Consider the following 19,627-nt stretch of genomic DNA (forward strand, 5'->3'; position numbering starts at 1 on the left):
AGACAAGGGGTCCTCAAACTTTTTAAACAGGGGGCCAGTTCACTGTCCCTCAGAGCATTGGCGGGCCAGACTATAGTTTAAAAAAAAAAACTATGAACAAATTCCTATGCACACTGCACATATCTTATTTTGAAGTAAAAAAACAAAACGGGAACAAATACGATATTTGTATTTGCATGTGGCCCGCAGGCCGTAGTTTGAGGACCCCTGCTTTAGACCTATAAAGTGGCATGAAAAGAATGATTTCTCTCTCTCTCTCTCTCTCTCTTTTTTTTTTTTTTTTTTTTATGAATTATAGAAATTCTACAACCAGGTCTCTACTCCATTGCTCCGGAATGTTCAGTTCAACTATCCCCATACGTCAGTCACAGACGTCACTCAAAACAGTTTCCATAACTATTTCGGAGGCTCAGAGATTGTGGTGGCAGGAAAATTTGACCCTGCAAAATCAGAGCAATTACAGAGCATTATCACGGCAACTTCGGTACTTCGGCTTATCTGCTTATTCTAAAAATACTAACTGGTCCCCTGGATACAATCCATCTTGTGTATTAATGGGCTAACACTGCATCCCAAGAACCATGTATGTAGAACGAAAGCAATAGTGAAAGGAAAGACATGAGATTATCTATGCCATCTTCCCAACTGTTGTGTGAATTCTTACCTTTTTCACCCCAGACTAATTGGAAACTTTCTCCTTTTGTATCCTTTTTAATTATTTTACATTTCCCATAGAGTTGTAGAGTACCCTGGTTCACTCACAGTAGGTAGGTATGAAACACTGTGAATTGATTAACTATAATTCTGCTCCCCTGGTGTCTTTGAACTGAACCTTGCATTGTCCAGGCCAACACAGAGTTAGTCTTGGAGACCCTGGCCCAAATGGATGAGTTGGAGGATTTTCTATCAAAAGACAAGCATGCAGATCCTGATTTCACCAGGAAATTGTGGGCCTATCTGACCATCAACCAACTCCTAGCTGAGCGGTAAGAAGTACATACACCACAGGGACTTGCAAAACTGGATGATTTGCCTTGAGATTTGGAGGTAATACACGAAAAGATTAGAACCAAGAAATGCAGCAAATTAGTGCAGGGTTTAGATGATTAATTTCCACAGGTTCCAAGCACTTCAACTAAAGCTGAGTCACCCTTATTTTCTTTTGTTTTGAGGTTTAGCATGCATAGAGTAAAGTGTATAAAGTGCATTGACCTTAAGTGAACAGTTTAATGAATTTTTATATTCATTATCCATGTAATCAGCACCCAGATCTGGGAATAGAAGACTTTTTTCATCTCTGAAGTTTCCCTTATTCTTCTTCCAACTCAACCCCCACCACCACCTCCAGCAGAAATCACTGTTCAGCCCTGGCCGGGTGGCTCAGTTAGTTGGAGTGTCATCCTGTACACCAAAAAGTTGCAGCTTCATTTTCCAGTCAGGGAACATACCTAGGTTGTGGGTTCAATCCCCAGTCGGGGCATATAGAAGACCACTAATCAATGTTTCTCTCTCACATTTCTATCTATCATCTATCTATCATCTATCACAGGGGTGGGCAAACTTTTTGACTCGAGGGCCACAATGGGTTCTTAAACTGGACCGGAGGGCCGGAACAAAAGCATGGATGGAGTGTTTGTGTGAACTAATATAAATTCAAAGTAAACATCATTACATAAAAGGGTACGGTCTTTTTTTTTTTTTTAGTTTTATTCATTTCAAACGGGCCGGATCCAGCCCGCGGGCCGTAGTTTGCCCACGGCTGATCTATCATCTCTTCTCTCTCTGTAAAATCAATAAGCATATCCTTGGGTGAGGATTTAAAGAAAAAAAGAAATTACTGTCCAGATTGTGTCATCATCAATTACTTTTGTCTATGACTGAATGGGTTATTGTCCAAAGAGAAATCAACAATTATGTGATTACTAGAGGCCCGGTATACGAATTCGTGCACAGGTGGGGTCCTTCGGCCTGGCCAGCAATGGGGGATTGGTGGGAGCTCACTAACCACCAGGGGGCAGCTCCTGCATTCAGCGTCTGCCCCCTGGAGGTCAGTGCATGTCATAGCGACCAGTTGGTTGACCAGTCATAACAGTTGCTTAGGCTTTCATATATATAGATGATCTCACATTAGGAAGGGTTCCCTAATAGTCATCTGTTTCATCCCTGGCTTCTCTGCTGACCTTCACAGAAACTCTCCAATATAGAAACTATATTTCTATGGGTGGTTCTTTGACCACCTGCTTCAGAGTTACATACAGGTGTTGGCTAAAATTATCATTCCTGAGACCACTCCACCTGCTCTATCAGATTCTCAGGGAAATGGAACAGATCATCTGAACTGGGTTGGAGAAAATGAATATAACTAACTACTCACAGAGAAAATCCATGATGTCAATAAGATTATAAAACAGACACATGGCTGTAAGCTGTGGCTTTGAAGTGAACAAGAAATATTTCTGTCCCTTTACAGAAGCACACTGGATGCATTTAAAGGTAGCTAGTAAATTGCTGCAAAAGTTAAATATTGATTTTCAAAAAACAATCACTGTAAAACAGACCAATTCTTGCTGGAGGGTGGGTGGGAATGAATAGGTAAAGCACAGAGATTTTTAGGGCAGTGAAGCTACTCTGTATGATCCTATCGTGTTGGATACATGTCATGCATTTGTCCAAATCCATAGAAGGCACAACTCAAGGATAAACCCTAATGTCAACTGTGGACCTGCGTGATAATGATGTGTCAATGTAGGTTTATTGATTATAACACATGTGCTTATGTTGGGGATGTTAATAATGGTGGTAAATCTCTGTAATTTCCACCCAGTTTTGCTGTGAACCTAAAATTGCTCTTTAAAAAATCATGTCTATTTAAAAAAAAAAAATCCTTAGGACTGCATGACTAGATAAAACACTAAGTTAGTTCTCTTTTTCCTTGTGGTCCCCAGGGTCCTGGTTGGACACTGGAAATGATGGAGTTGTGGGAGTTTACCTCAGCCTTAAATAAAGTAATGCTCTATAATATCTCTCTTTCTTGAATACAGAAGCCTGGCTCCTACTGCTGCTGTCAAAAGGAAAATTACAAAAACAATCCTGCAGATGTCACTGGAACATCACATAGTGACTCCACTCACTGCCATGGTGATTGAGAGTGAAGATGGGAATGAGCGCATGCTGGCTGACGCCCCTCCACAAGACCATTCTTGCTGCTCAGGTCAGTGTTTCAGTCTGGTGGGGAAACACTAAGGGTCGGCTTCCATAGGCTTAATAAAGGCCCTCGAACCTCTGCCCCTCTCCCACTCCCAGTCCACCTCTAGCTCCCAGGCCTATGTGTGTATCTCCTTCCTCCTCCCCTTGCTGAGCTCCTCCTGCCAATTTACTTTAAGGATAATTTATTGCCTTGATCTTCAAACATTTGTGCTCACATGTTTTCCAAAGGAATTTTAAAAACTTATGTACCCCTTCATAAGTTTTAAAAAATCAACATTAAAATTTATTTCACCTTATTTAAGTACTTGCAATGAATTCAATGCCTGGCATATTGTAAAGGTTGAACTTTTAAAATGAAACTGTGGTATAACTCTTTTAAGTGTAGCCAATGAAATTGAATACCTGGTTTGAGACTTACCATCATTCACAAAAAAATACGTGAACAAATTCTATTTTCATTATTATAAATTTTATAGTGTTCTTTTTTTTTTAGTAAACTTATATTTCCATTCCACTTCTCTGGCAGAATCATATCCTAACATATTTTTATGCTTTAAAGTCTTTTGTTGATAATCCTTTTCCTATGCAAAGGAAATATGTATACGAATTTAAATCTTTTCAATTTCATGTGACCATAAGATTCTGAGTGTTCAAAGTTTTCTTCTGGATTGAATTTTATGAAAATTACTATGACTAGACAATTTGTCAAAATAATATACTTTAAATTTTTATATACATAGAATGTCCTATTTTCTTGAAAATCATCTTTTAATGTGGCTGACTGTATTTTTCAAGTATATATGGTAAATGTTATTCATTAGTAGATTGAAAAGAGACAAGATTCAGCATCAACTCTACTTTAAAAAAAATTTATTGGGGTGATATTGGTCAACATGATCATATAGATTTCAGGTTTAGGTTTCTATGTTACAAGGTCTGTATATTGCATGTGTCTAACTCTACTTTTTTAAAAAAGTGTTCTATGGGTGTAAGTCCTGATAAACATTATAAATTTTGATAAGTAGATAGAAATAGAAAGCACTTGGTTATGGCAAGGTCATTCATTTACCTGAACTTCTTTGAAATTACATGACAAAACTCACATATGGCTCTATATTGAAATATTATTTTTTAACTTATTTTTATTGTTCACAGTATTACAGATGTCCCCCATTTGGCCCTCCTCCCCCCATCCCCTATCCCACTTCAGGCCTTCACTATTCATTACCTGTGTCCATGGGCTAATTCTTTGGTTAATCTCTTCCCGTCTGTTCCATGCATCCATGCCTCTGGACCCATTTTGTTTATCAATTTATTTTGTTCATTAGATTCCACATATAAGTGAGATCATGTGATATTTGTCTTTCTCTGGCTTATTTTGCTTAGCATAATAATCTTTAGGTCTATCCATGCTGTTGAAATGGTCAGAGATCCTTCTTTTTACAGCCTAATAGTATTCCATTGTGTAAATATACCACAGCTTTTATTTTTAATGATATATCAGATGACAGCTTGGGCCCTACTCTAGTTCTGTTGAAAGTAAGAATTGGAACTTTTTTACTTTCGAATGAATTCGTTTCCCAGTCACTGGAGTAATTGTTTTTTTGGCACTATACCAATTTTCAAGTGGACGCTTTGGTTTCCAGGAGGCTTTTGGTGAGGGAAAGCAGGAGAAAGTATGCCTCCTGCTTGCCAACTAGGAGAAAGGGGTGTTCTTAGGAAAAAGTGTATGTGAAAGCTGAGAACCTAGAAATTTTCTGAAAATTATCCCTGATCTCTGTGCTCTGGGGAAAGTCCCAAGGCATATCCAAGGGGGCTGTAGCCAAGTTTAAAAGACTTTGGTTTTTCTCCTGCTTCCTTCCTCTCTTTCTTGAGGACTCCTGAAATATAGTCTTGAAAATGACCTACTAAAGGGGACATTTTCTGAATTTTTAATTTTGTCCAAGTTAGATGCCAACTACACCAGGGTGGCCTGGGATTCAAAGAACTCTGACTTCTGGGCTCCTGTTACATTAGTCTGGGGCCTCACAGCTAAATTTCTCTAGATCAGTGGTTCTCAACCTTCCTAATGCCGTGACCCTTTAATACAGTTCCTCATGTTGTGGTGACCCCCAATTTCATTGTTACAAATTGAACATAATTAAAGCATAATGATTAATCACAAAACAATGTGTAATTAGATATGTGTTTTCTGATGATCTTAGGCGACCCCTGTGAAAGGGTCGTTTGACCCCCAAGGGGGTCGCGACCCACAGGTTGAGAACCGTTGCTCTAGATAGACTAGCATATCTAGGAAACATTGTATCACCTAAATAAAATGCCTAGGTGAACTGGTATTTGTTTCTCAAAGACAGGAGACTGACTGGATATCAGAAAGCAAAATGAAGTTTTGTAATCAGTAGGATAACCTCTTTGGGAAACTACGTTGCTCAGATTGTTTTTTGGTAGGTGAATAGGAATGTATCAGGATGATGTTGACCATAATCCGGGACTTCTCCAGTGGCTGGACTGGACATTATCCCTGCAGCCTGTGCTGAAGACATGAGGTCCGTCCCCAGCTCCATGGGGCAGTTCCTCTGCTGCAACCCCAGCTCAGGTTCCAGGCTCTTGGGGAAAAACCCACAGTAGGCCCACAGCACAATGACAGAGGAAGCCCTATGAGAGAGAATTCAGGAATAAAAAGGATGGGAGGAGACCTTAACTGAGAAAGACCTTAGCTGAGAACCTCTGGGGTCTAAATGAATAATTGTTGAAATTGTAAGAGACTTACATGGAAAAGTAAGCCTGGAAACTAACGGATACAGGTTTTTCTACCCAGGTGCCCTGTATTATGGCAGCAAAGTTGCTCCAAGTCCACTCCCATCTTGGGTGCACCCGTCACCAACGCCAAGGATCCCAATGCTTGTGAAAGGAGCTCCTGTACTTGAGAGCACTCCTCCTCCACATGTGATGAGAGGTGAGAGAACTTCAACATGGCTTTCACATCCTTGGTCTCAATCAGATCATAATCTGTGGGGCACATCTATCTATCTATATATATAAAAGGCTAATATGCTAAGTGTCCGACCGTTCCGCCGTTCCACTGTTCAACCAGTAGCTATGACATGCACTGACCACCAGGGGACAGATGCTCAATGCACAGGCATGGAAACATGGAACAGACTGATGAATCTCAGAAGGAAGAGGGGAGGGGGAAGGACGGGAAGAGATTAACCAAAAATCTTACATGCACACTAGAGGCCCAGTGCATGGATTTGTGCACCGGTGGAGTCCCTCTGCCTGGCCTGCAGGGATTGGGCTGAAACCGGCAGTCTGACATCACCCAAGGGGTCCCAGATTGTGAAAGGGTTCAGGCCAGGCCGAGGGACCCACCGGTGCATGAATCTGTGCACCAGGCCACTAGTATATTATAAAAGCCTAAGCAACTGTTAGAACTGGACAACTGGATGACCGGCCAGTAGTTATGATGCACACTGACCACCAGGGGCAGACTCTCAATGAAGGACCTGCCCCCTGGTGGTCAGTGAGTTCCCACAGCCAACCTCCCACAGTCCCTCCCCCAGAACCCCGCACCCAGCCAGCCCCGATCAGGACTAGGCAAGATGGCCCCAGTCGGCCCCCGATCGCCAGCCAGGCCGAGGGACCGTATCTATGCACGAAAGTGTTCACCCGGCCTCTAGTATGTTAATAAAACCACTGAGCCTTGGTAAACTAGGTGACTTTTATAGGTATCACTGCCTTCCATTGAAAGAGGAAAACTCCATGTTAGTCAGCTTGGCCACCATAACTAAATACCATAGACTGGGTGGTTAAAACAACAGAAATTTATTTTTCACAGTTCTAAAGGCTGAAATCCAAGACTACACTGCCGGCAAGGTTGATTTCATTTGTTTTGGCTTGTAGGTGGCCACTATCTTCCTGTGAGTTTACATGATCTTCCAGTGAGTTCACAAGCTCACTGGTGTCTCTTCTAATAAGGACACTAATCCCATCATGGAGCCCCACTCTCATGATCTCATCTAAATTATCTCCCAAAGCTTTTCCTGTGAGCCACCGGGTAGAGAGGAGTATGGCCTTCTCCTCTCCCTGCCGTGGTGTGTGCTTCTACACTGATACCTGCGTACTCTGAAAAGGGGGAAACATCTGGCAAAAATGTCATTTTGCCTGCTGTGTTCAAGACTCCCATTCAACCAGATATTGTGAACTTTGTTCACATCAACTTGCGCAAAAACAATAGACAGCCTTATGCTGTCAGTGAATTGTCAGGTCATCAAACCAGTGCGGAGTCCTGGGGTATGGCAGAGCTGTGGCTCGAATTCCCAGAGCCTGAGGTGGTGGAACTCATTGTTCTGGCCAGGGTGCTTTTGGAAATATGTGTCATGGGGGCCGCATGTTTGCACCAACCAAAACCTGGCGCCGTTGGCACCTCAGAGTAAACACAACACAGAAACGATACGTCACCTGCTCTGCCCTCGCTGCCTCAGCCTTACCAGCACTGGTCATGTCTAAAGGTCACCATACTGAGGAAGTTCCTGAAGTTCCTTTGGTGGTTGAAGATAAAGTTGAAGGCTACAAGAAAACCAAGGAGGCTGTTTTGCTTCTTAAGAAACTTAAGGCCTGGAATGATATAAAAAAGGTCTATGCCTCTCAGCAATGAGAGCTGGAAAGGGCAAAATGAGAAACCATCCTATCCAGTGCAGAGGACCTTGCATCATCTATAATGAGGACAATGGTATCATCAAAGCCTTCAGAAACATCCCTGGAATTACTCTGCTTAATGTAAGCAAACTGAACATTTTGAAACTTGCACCTGGAGGGCATGTGGGCCATTTCTGCATTTGGACTGAAAGTGCTTTCTGCAAGTTAGATGAGCTGTATGGCACTTGGCGTAGAGCTGCCTCCCTCAAGAGTAACTATAACCTTCCCACGCACAAGATGCTCAATGCACACCTAAGCAGAATCTTGAAAAGCCCAGAGATCCAAAGAGCCCTCCAAGCACCACGCAAGAAGATTCACCACAGAGTCCTGAAGAAGACTCCACTGAAAAACCTGAGAATCATGTTGAAGCTAAACCCATATGCAAAGACCATGCGCCGGAACACCATTCTTCGTCAGGCCAAGAACCACAAGCTTCAGGTGGATAAAGCAGCAGCAGCACTAGAAGCCAAATCAGATGAGAAGGGGGTTCCAGGCAAGAAGTCTGTGGTCGGGAAGAAAGGAAAGAAGACTGTTGGCCTTAAGAAGCAGAAGAAGCCTTTGGTGGGAAAAAGGATGCAGCTACCAAGAAACCAGCTGCTGAGAAGAAGCCTGCAGAAAAGAAACCCACCACAGAAGAAAAGAAGCCTGTGGCATAAACTTACATTTGTTTATTCCACAATGGTCAAATCACTTTGGACAGCTAATTTTGAATAGAAATATGATCAAAGGCAATGAGAAGAGAAAAAAAATTACCTCCCAAAGGTATCCCACCTATAAAATGGGGATGATAATACCTCCCCTACAAGGTGGTTATAAGGTAAGTTCATGGTTCCCAGTAGAAACTCAATAGACACTGGCTACTCTTTGGTCCATAGACCCCAGGCCCTAGGAATCTATAAAATCAGTCATGGGAGCCTTCAATCTACTTTCACTCTAATTAAGATTTAGGATGCATAGACCAATTTATAGATGATGTTTCATTCCTGTTGCCTAGAAGCCTAGAACTATGTCAACTCCATGTGACAGCACTGAAACATTTGCTTATAAGAAGGTTTGATTGGTGGGCTCTGGGTTAATTAAAATGACAAAAACAATCATTATCTTTAACAAAAACAGTTTCCTTCAAACAAAATGTTTCAAAACTCCATATTTGTGTAGAAGAAAGAAGAAGAGAGCATAACTACGTGATTTTTATTTTTTATTTTTAAGGCGTTAAGAACCTTTTGTTCTGTTTTTAAATGATGCCCTCTAGTGCCCAGCTCCGACACAAAATCAATTAAGCCAAGTACTTACTGAACACATAGCATGAGCTTGGTGGTGTCAGGGACACAAAGAAATACAAGGTTTTGTTTCTGCTCGGATAAGATTATTCTTGATTCTGAGTTTCAAAACACACACTTGAAAATGAAGGAGGACATCAGAGTGGTTGGGAGAATAGGCTTGTCGTCAGACAGCTTGGCTGTGAGTCATGGCTCTGGCACTTCCTAACTCCACGGTGTGCCCTTGGGCAGGTCGCCTGTCCTCTGCAAGGAGAACGAGTTGAATTAATGTTTGTAAGGAGCTTTGCGATGGTATCTGGAAAACAGCAGCCTGTCAATGGATGGCAGCCAACTCTTCCAATTTTATCCTGGAAAACACAGCCACTGCAGTGTTCAACTCAAACCTTCCTCTTCAATCCCTTCAATTACCGAGGCTAGAAGCCTGGCAGAGCTAAATTGTTCTTCCCACTAGTTACCAGATATGGTGGATTTTACCAGATGTCTCCAGAATTTTTGCTCCTTTGCCAATCCCATTCACCATCCTAGTTTCTTTTCTTTTCTTTTTTTTTAAAAATATATTTTATTGATTTTTTACAGAGAGGAAGGGAGAGAGATAGAGAGTTAGAAACATCTATGAGAGAGAAACATCGATCAGCTGCCTCCTGCACATCTCCTACTGGGGATGTGCCTGCAACCCAGGTACATGCCCTTGACCGGAATCAAACCTGGGACCTTTCAGTCCACAGGCCGACGCTCTATCCACTGAGCCAAACCGGTTTCGGCCATCCTAGTTTCTGGATTTTAACATTTCTTGCCTGGGTTTCTGCCATTTTAGCTGCTAAATGACTTTTCTATGTCAACTTAATTTATACTGTAACCACATTTTTCCTAAAGTGAGGGTCAAATCATTTATTCTCAAAAACATTTAATAGTTATCCAACAGAATAAAGGTCCGTTCTTTAGCACAGTGTTCTGTGGTCTCCATCACCTACATTTTTAGTCTAATTGTTTTCTATATTCGTCAACAACCCATCCTTAGTAAGTCACATTGAGTTACTTTCTAAACAAATCATCAACTTTTCTGCCTCCCTGCCATTCCTCATTCTGTCCACTCAATAAAATACCTATCTTTCCTATGTCTTAGTCTTCCCCTCTTCTCCTCCTATCTTTAAGACTTAGTTCAAAAGCCAAGTTCTTCATAAGGCCTTTCTCAACTTTGTCAGGTTGAGTCAATCATCCTTGCGTCTTCATTCTCAGAGCATTGTGCTTGGGCCGTTATTGTATCATTTACCTTAATCTAGCTTACATTCGTGGTTCTACCTGCTTCCTTAGAAGAAAAAAATAATGCTCTAACTGTTAAAGAACAAAATTAATTCATGACATTTGTTAAAGCATGGTGAGGAAGATTTTATGCAATGGGGTTTGGTGGTGGGGGAGAGAGATTTCACTCAACTGCAAATACAGCATGGGAAAGTGGGACTTTATAGACAAGGAGTAGGGTGGGGGTCAGTGGATGAAAGATTTCTAAGAGGAAACAAGCATGGGAAGGGGGTTTAGGCTAACACCCGCAACAGGATTTTTGCTGAAGGCAGGCTGGTGTGATCAGACATCACTTGAGGGACAGGGGAGATAGTGAGGGAGATCAGATATGGAGGATGGGGTTTCTGGTTAAACTGACTTGGAAGGATCCTTGCTAAAATAAACAATGCAGAGGTCAACATGGGAGTCCAAAAATTAAGGCCTAGTTGACAAGTTCAGGGGAGCCCGAGTAGAGTTTGGTCAAGGAGAGAATCTTTGTCACTCCTTCATTACATCCTTACTTTCCTGAAGGCCATGACTTAGCTATGGCTGCAGCAAACATGGCCAGATTTAGTGTTTTGCACATAGTACCCCACCCCCACTAAATATTTGTTGAATGAGCAAACAAATAAGATCAGCCAAAATAATGATGTCTAGTAACAAAGGAGTACTTTCTTGGGAGCAGCTTGATCCTTCATTGCTCTGGATTAACACTCATCTGTATGCCAACAAATAATATTGTCTTCTTTATTTTTATGTACTGTGTATGCCTGACTAATAAAATACATATCTTATTATCTATCTATATACTCACTGTATATATATTTACACATATGTAGTATACATGTATAATATATATATATATAAAGTATGTGTATGTTTTATTTATTTTATCTCTAGCCTAACGCATATGTGATAGTTACAGGATAAGTATCCACTATATTCTTAACATAACTTAAACTTCCGATGGAGACTGTATGAGAAAAAGAGAGTGGGTATGGACCACTGGGCGCCCAGTGTCTAGAACAGCACCTGGCATATAGTAGAAGCACAATATGTATTTGTTCTTGTTAAAGAAGTTTAGGAATAAAATACTTTTCAAAACTCTCTTCCCTTCTATGATTTTTAAAAATATTCTCTTTGTGTATTTTCCAGTTGAAAATGACCCACACTTCATTATTTACCTACCAAAAAGCCAAAAGAATATTTGCTTCAACATTGACTCAGAACCTGGAAAAATCCTCAACCTTGTTTCTGATCCAGAATCAGGTAAAAAAAAAAAAAGGTATTATGTTTAAATTAGAGAATTTGATCTTTGCCACCCTACACTATCACTGCTTGGAATTTCTTTCTCACCTTAATATAAGTCCTATATTTTCCAAACTTGGATAATTAGTGAGAAATAAATATATTCCTAAGTGTTTCAACTATTACCGATAAAATACACTCCCTCAGTATGAACTGTTTTGTAATATAATTAAACTATAATAAAGCATAGTTACATAGTGAGAGCTACAAAGAAGAAAGTGTTATGTAAATCCTAAAGCAAAGTAATAATAATTTCCCATATTGTCAAGTTATATAAATTTGTATTATGGTACCCACATATGAAAAAAAAAAATGGCACACAAGAGAAAGAAAAAAAGCTTTTTTTTTTTTACTGTAGGGATTTTGGTCAATGGACAACTCATTGGTGCTAAGAAGCCCAAGAATAAAAAACTAAGCACCTATTTTGGAAAACTGGGATTTTATTTTCAACGTGAAGATGTGAAAATAGAAGTTAGCACTGAGACCATCACCTTGAGCCAGGGCACCCGTACGTCGTTCTTATCCTGGTCTGACACAGCTCAGGTCATTAATCAGAGGCAAGTATTCTTATGTGTGGATTCGGGCCTGTCCTTGACACATTACATAAATAAATCCCAACATCCATGACATAAACATAGACCTTAAAATCATCATTTTAAATATGAAGAAGTTGGTGTTCAGAAACATTTTTGTTACCCACTCCCCTGCTCCTGGCAGCAGGAATCCTGTGTTTTGGTCATCAAGTATCTCAGTGCTAGCCTCGTGCCTAGCATATAGTAAGTTCTCAATAAACACATGTTGGGTAAGTGAGTGAGTCCATCAACTGAAATCCACAGCTGACTGTGTTGGTTATGCTCAGAAACTCTATGATTGTATCCTAGGAGTAATATTTTCCCACGAGAATCTGTTTAAGCAAACATATATTGAGAGAACTTCAGAGCTGGGAGTTAAAACAGCATTTTGTGAAAAAACCATGGAAAAGGTTTTAGAAAACTAGTGGGATCGTACTGGGAGGAATGACAGTTCATATTAGGGGTGAGAAGGATGACTTTCTAAGAAGAGTCTGTTCTGGAATTAATTCCATTTCAACTTTCCCACTAGGATACTGGTCTCAGTGAAGAAAGAGAAAACTGTGACGATTACCCTGGATAAGGAGATGTCGTTCTCCGTGTTACTTCATCGTGTTTGGAAGAAGCATCCAATCAATGTAGACTTTTTGGGGATCTACATTCCCTCCACAAACAAGTTTTCACCTAAAGCACATGGACTAATAGGTAAAGTGTTGATCAACCATCTGACAAGTGTGGAACCACACTAGGGCTTGATTATCTATGGATAACGGTGATTAGAACTTGGGGAAGTGACAGGTGTGAACTGAAAAGCACAGTATGTATGTTCTATGCCCAGGTCCTAATTTATAACGGTGTCTGAGTGGTGGCACAAAGAGGCCATTGCCATTGGAAGAAACATTAGCTGTTACTCCCAGTTTCTCCTAGAAACGAGGCACAGCTGGCCATGCAGGGCCACAGGAGGAAGGACAGGTTTAGTCAGGGAAGCAGGAGCAAGTGATAAGTTCACACAAAAGCCTTCATAGGGGTTTCCATGGAAAGACAAGACAGAGCAGGGTAGATTAGAGTTGGCTATTGTGAACAATTCCTGTGGGCTTTTGGGCTATAGAATGGTCTCTAGTTCCGGGGCATCTGGCCCTGGAATGATTTCTTCTGGGTTATACAGGCCCGGTAGCAGAGATGTGGCTCTGGGTTGGTTAGTTGTATACCCAAAGCATGCTCCTGGTGGAGTCCTTTGCTGCCTTTCAGAATTGGCTAGCCCTGGGGTGGGCAGTTTCTCCCCAGCCAGACACGATTTTTAAGATGTCAAACATCCTAATGTATAGAAGAGAAAAAAAAACATGATCAAATCAGCCCAACATAGCGGTGCAGGGTGACTCAGTAATGTTATCACCAGGACCTTTGTCCTTCCAAACAAGGTTTTCCCAGAACCAGGATTTCATCATCATGAACTGGGCAAAATAAGAGACGGGGCAAATAAATCTTAAGTTTTATGCTGAAAAAAATTTTCTAATTAAAGAGGAACAAACTGGCTTAGGACGTCTGTGATGACAAGCAGGGTATCTAGGCCAACTTTCCCTACTTTTAAAAGAATGGTTCCAAAATAAGCACATGGCACCACAAACAAACCTGTGTCTGTGACGTAAGCTCTGCTCTCAGGTGCTGACCTTCACCCCCTACCCCAATCAGGGCATTGGATTTTACTTCTGATCCAATAGATCAGCCTCATATGTAAAGTGACCATGAGGTGAGCAGCATGGTCACTGTACATCTCCCCCATTGCTGTGCCCTTTTCTCTGAGTATGTCTTTCTACGCCAGAAATTCTGGAGGGAGGAGTAACTTCGTAGCTTGTATCAAATGACCAGCCTTCTTTTCATTTATTCTTGGGTAAAACACTATCTGTACTTTATTTCACTAGGCCAGTTCATGCATGAGCCAAAGATACACATCTTTAATGAACGACCTGGGAAGAACCCCGAGAAGCCAGAGGCGAACATGGAGGTGAAAGGACATAAACTGGTTGTCACAAGGTAAGCCTCAGATGCATATGACAGTGACAAATAGGGCTCCTACTAGGATTGGACTCACACAGCATTACCTGTCACACCAAACAACTCATCAGGAATAGGCACATACATAACATTTGCAGAAGGACACTGCCGCTCAACCATCTGAAATGAAAATGATGCCTACATATATAAACATGTACATGAAATGCCAAAATTAATTAATCTGTTGTTCCCACCTTCCTACATTAGAAGCCCCATGCTCACTAGCTGGATAATTGAAAAAGCTGACCAAAAGAGGAAATTGTATAAATACCCACACGCCACCGTGCTAGAGAATGTGTATTTTTATATTCAAGCTAGGGCCTTCTTCTTGAGTGTGTGAGGTGAAGCCCACACTTCAGAGTTGTGTTCCCGCCTCCTTTCCGTTTCTAAGTTAATGTGTACTCTTTACCTTACTGGAAAAGTCCATATTGGTCAGTCTCAGTAAGGGATATTTGAATTATCTAATATCTGGACTCACTGTTTCTGTCCTTCCAAAACTCAGCCCAGACTCAGATGACTTGGGGGATGGGGAAGGGAGAGGGCAGGCAGATATGGTGGTGGAAGGGGCACAAAGAACAGCAAGGGGGAGAGCGGGTCTCCTTTGGAGATACGCAAGCTGGCACGCTTTGGTCTGTGCCCTAACCAATCGCACCATTTTCCTTGCAGAGGCCTGCAGAAAGATTACCGAACAGATAGAGTATTTGGAACAGATGTTCCCTGCTGGTTTGTACACAACAGTGGGAAGGGTTTCATCGATGGACACTACAAGGATTACTTTGTGCCTCAGCTCTATAGCTTCCTCCAATGGCCTTAAAGGTTTTTAGTTTTGGAAATTAAATGTATATACGTTTTCCTCTGCCCTTTGCATTCATTCTTCAGTTTGAATAATATTAAGACCTAACCAGATATTAACACATCTGAAGAAAATAAATGCTTTGCAAAGAAGCTTTAGGATTTTGTTGTGTCTTCAGATGCGAAGGTGAGTTCATCAAAGCGATGCAAGGAAAGCTGCTTTGGCAAGTCAAGCTGGCATCCAGGCAGAGCCCTAGATTTGGTATTTATTGGGATTTCATTGTTCTTAAATGTCAGATCCTCAACTTTGCAGGTTGAGTACATTTTTATGTTGTCAGTGAAGTGAAAAATTCAGCTATGCGGTTATATGGTGAATGTGGAATAAGAACAGGGGAAGTGACATATATTATAAGGAATTGGTTCACATAATTATGAAGACAGACAGTCCAGAATCTGCAAGATAGGCCAGCGGTGCAGGAGACCCAGGGAAAGCTGATATTCTGGTTCAGAGGCAAGAAGAATCAATGTTGTAGACGAAGTCCAAAGGCAGTCAGTGGGGCGAGAGTCAGTTTTTGTTACACTGATTGGATGAGGCCACCAGCATTAAAGAGGGCAATCTGTTTTAATCAGTCTGTCTTTTATTTATTTTTATTTTTTTAAATCCTCACCTAAGGATATTTTTTCCATTGATTTTTTTTCTATTTTTATTGATTTCAGAGAGGAAGGGAGAGGGAGAGATAGAAACATCAATGAGAGAATCATTGATTGGCTGCCTCTTGCATCCGCCCCACTGAGGACCAAGCCTGCAACCCAGGCATGTGCCCTTGACCAGAATCAAACCCAGGACCCTTCATTCCGTAGGCTGATGCTCTATCAACTGAGCCAAATAGACTAGGGCTGTGGTCAGCAAACCGCGGCTCACAAGCCACATGCGGCTCTTTGGCCCCTTCAGTGTGGCTCTTCCACAAAATACCACGTGAGGGCGCGCACATACAGTGCGATTGAAACTTCGTGGCCCATGTGCAGAAGTTGGTATTTTGTGGAAGAGCTGGTATTTTGTGGACGAGCCACACTGAAGGGGCCAAAGAGCCGCATGTGGCTCGCGAGCCGCGGTTTGCCGACCACTGGACTAGGGTGTTTCCACTGATTTTTTTTTTAAAGCCAGAGTGGAAGTGAAGGAGGGAGAAACATTGATGTGAAAGAGACATCAAGTTGTTGCCTCTCACACACACCACCAACCAAGGCTGGGGATCAAACCCACAATCCAGGTACATGCGCTTGACTAGGAATGGAACCCATGACCCAGGGGTCCTCAAACTACGGCCTGTGGGCCACATGCAAATACAAATATTGTATTTGTTCCCGTTTTGTTTTTTTACTTCAAAATAAGATATGTGCAGTGTGCATAGGAATTTGTTCATAGTTTTTTTTTAAACTATAGTCCGGCCCTCCAACGGTCTGAGGGACAGTGAACTGGCCCCCTGTTTAAAAAGTTTGAGGACCCCTGCGACCCTTTGATGCACAGGCTGATGCTCGAATGACTGAGCCACACTGACCAGGGCTTTCTACATTTTTAAATGTAAATTTCATCCAAAACATGCTCATAGACACACCCAGTAAAATGTTTGACCAACCCTCTGGGCTCCCCTTGGCCCACCTAAGTTGACACATAAAATAAGCCATAACTAGGCCTTAGTTGATCAGCCTCATTCTGTTAAACCAGCCCTTCTCCAAATAAGATAAAATATGATTAGGTAGGTGTCTTCTGATTAAATTAAATCCTATAACAGCCCTGCCTCCCTAACATTATTCTGAGATCACCTTGGAGACTTCATTGATCTCAAATTCTTCATTCATTTAAAATTGTTCAGGACAAGGGCGGGGGGGGGGGGGGGGGCGGCGGAGACATATATAATACTCTTTGTAATACTTTAAGCAATAAAACAAAATTTAAAAAAAATTGCTCAGGTCATTATCTCAGATGGCTAATTGTACACAGTATTAATGTTACTATGACTTCTGTGAGAATCACCGTTCCAAATGCTTTGAAAGCTCCTCTGTCTGTGAAGCAACAAGTTCCACACAAATTTAATAGATTCTTGACACTGAACCTTCCTTAGCAGTGCAGTGCTCCTTGCAGACCTTGATTTTATTTGTACTTAAGCAATTCCTAAGAATAATGTCATTTAATTTTAAACCTTATATGGTTACGCTTATTTCAAAATAAATTAACTAGCAAATTATGTCCTAACAAAAGGCTAATGACATTTATAAGGCAAAATAAACAAATTTAAAGTGAAATCAGGTGACTGCATTGGTATAGCAGATTTTGGTGACACAGTCCAAGTATTACCCATTGGAATTTTGTGCTTTCCTTTGTTTATAACTTTCTTTTAAAAATCAATTCCTAAAATGCACACATTTTCAAAGTCCAAATTGATAAAAAACATTAAAAAATTTTTAAAGTATTTTTATGAAATTTTCTCTCCATAATTTGATAAATATCATTTTTCATTGTAGAATGTTGACAAAACTACAATACCCAACCTATATTTGAAAAAGCAATTATCTTTTGACATAACTGTAAAGTATTAAACAAATATGATTATTTCTATAATCTAATCTCAGTACTAAGGAGATAAATGGCATTGCCTTTAGTTTTATTCTATACAAATTGGTCACCTATGACATGCTTTAAAAAAAAATTTACATCTTTTCCATTTCCTATTTGAAAACGCTAATACTAAAATGATAATATTCAATGCAGACTTCAAAAGTGGGTTCTTATAATTGTTACTTGGTAAAAATTTTTACTTTAAAACTTTTACCTTTAGCTAACTTTGATTCCTAGTATCTTAAATATGCTCTGTTGTTTTTAAAATAATGATGAAAATGTTAGGGTGTATATTTATATGCAGATATTGAACAAGAATGCTATCAAAAGCAACTAGATTTAAAATCAAATCCATATTATTCAAATTATCAAAACTATTAGTAGCTGGTGTTTTGAAATTTAGTGCCTGTAAAAATAACTTTATTAATATGGTTCATGTGTTTCCCTTGAGACCAGAAATCTGCCTTCTCTATATAATTAATTTTGAATTACAAATGAATAATCAATTTTGAATTCCAAAGAAACCAAATTAATGGGAATCATTGGAAAGAAAGGAACTATTAAATTGTCTATCTCTCTTTTTTTAAAAATTTTTTTTTAAAAAAATATTTTATTGATTTTTTACAGAGAGGAAGGGAGAGGGATAGAGAGTTAGAAACATCGATTAGCTGCCTCCTGCACACCTCCTACTGGGGATGTGCCCGCAACCAAAGTACATGCCCTTGACCAGAATCGAACCTGGGACCTTTCAGTCCGCAGGCTGACACTCTATCCACTGAGCCAAAGTGGGGGGGGGGGGCGGGGGGGAGGGAGGTTGGGGGTTAATGGGGGGATGAGGACACACATTTGTAATACCTTAACCAATAAAGAAATTTAAAAAAAATTGTCTATCTCTTGATTAATTTCTGAAAGTATGCTTTTGGTGATGAAGGAAAACTTGACAATTGCCTATATTATGTTTATTTTGTGGAGCACCTTGCAACCCACTGATAATCAATATTGAATTTTGTATAGAGCTGGGGTATAACAAGGCTCGTATTTGTCAGATATATTAATCATCTTTATCATTTATGCAGTCTGTCTTCAAAGCTTCTCCTAAATATCAATCTAAACAGTTTCCATTAAACCAATTAAATATATATGCCTTATTGTTAGGAAAATGAAAGTCTGTGTTCCAGGAAAACCAGACTCTTGGCTCAGATCATTCCTGTCATAAATTTGTGTTTTTAATATACTGAAATTTAAACAAGATTTCTGAGAGTTGGGAACTTGGCTATCCAAAGCAACAAATCAAAAAGGGAAATTAAAGAGTGCCTCAATGTACGGTAAAAGTGAACTACGAGCCCTAACCGGTCTGGCTCAGTGGATAGAGCATCTGCCTGCAGACTGAAGGGTCCCAGGTTTGATTCTGGCCAAGGGCATGTACCTTGGTTGCGGGCACATCCCCAGTAGGGGGTGTACAGGAGGCAGCTGATTGATGTTTCTCTCTCATTGATGTTTCTAACTCTATTCTCCTTTCCTCTCTGTAAAAAATCAACAAAATATATTTTTTAAAAAAGTGAACTACGAATCAGGAGTTATTTTAGTACTTACTGGTCTTATTCAAATCATTCTACATGCTTCAAAGAATCAGTTACTATCATAAAAAGTGGCATCTTCTCTTTAGCCTTATCCCAATCAGAAGTGAGTCCAAAGACCCAGTGGGACCCAGTCCTTACAAGGCTGTTCACACTGAGTCCCCGCTGCACGTGAAGCTAGGGTCTATTCCTCTTCAGTTGTGTGAACTATAAATTTCCTTTTTTCCTTTTTTTTTGTACATAAGCAAGTGT

At 40.5% G+C, this 19,627-nt stretch overlaps 1 protein-coding gene and 1 pseudogene across 1 annotated transcript in view; both read left to right on the plus strand.

Annotated features, from left to right (window-relative positions):
- ITIH2 (inter-alpha-trypsin inhibitor heavy chain 2) overlaps positions 1–15,251 on the plus strand; it is a 39,862-nt gene extending 24,611 nt beyond the window's left edge. The window contains exons 13-21 of the mRNA XM_070408800.1: positions 299–484; positions 847–986; positions 3,042–3,211; positions 6,026–6,163; positions 11,619–11,732; positions 12,130–12,328; positions 12,873–13,045; positions 14,260–14,371; positions 15,059–15,251. Coding sequence (XP_070264901.1) covers positions 299–484; positions 847–986; positions 3,042–3,211; positions 6,026–6,163; positions 11,619–11,732; positions 12,130–12,328; positions 12,873–13,045; positions 14,260–14,371; positions 15,059–15,206 — 1,380 coding nt within the window. The 3' untranslated portion in view covers positions 15,207–15,251. The remainder of the gene's footprint in view (positions 1–298; positions 485–846; positions 987–3,041; positions 3,212–6,025; positions 6,164–11,618; positions 11,733–12,129; positions 12,329–12,872; positions 13,046–14,259; positions 14,372–15,058) is intronic.
- LOC138998965 (large ribosomal subunit protein uL4 pseudogene) lies at positions 6,259–8,597 on the plus strand (annotated as a pseudogene).
- Positions 15,252–19,627: the final 4,376 nt, after the last annotated feature.

The sequence above is a fragment of the Myotis yumanensis genome, unplaced genomic scaffold (assembly GCF_028538775.1).
Source record: "Myotis yumanensis isolate MYYU_CA2020_CCGP unplaced genomic scaffold, mMyoYum1.0.hap1 SCAF_1, whole genome shotgun sequence".
Classification (NCBI taxonomy): Eukaryota; Metazoa; Chordata; class Mammalia; order Chiroptera; family Vespertilionidae; genus Myotis; species Myotis yumanensis.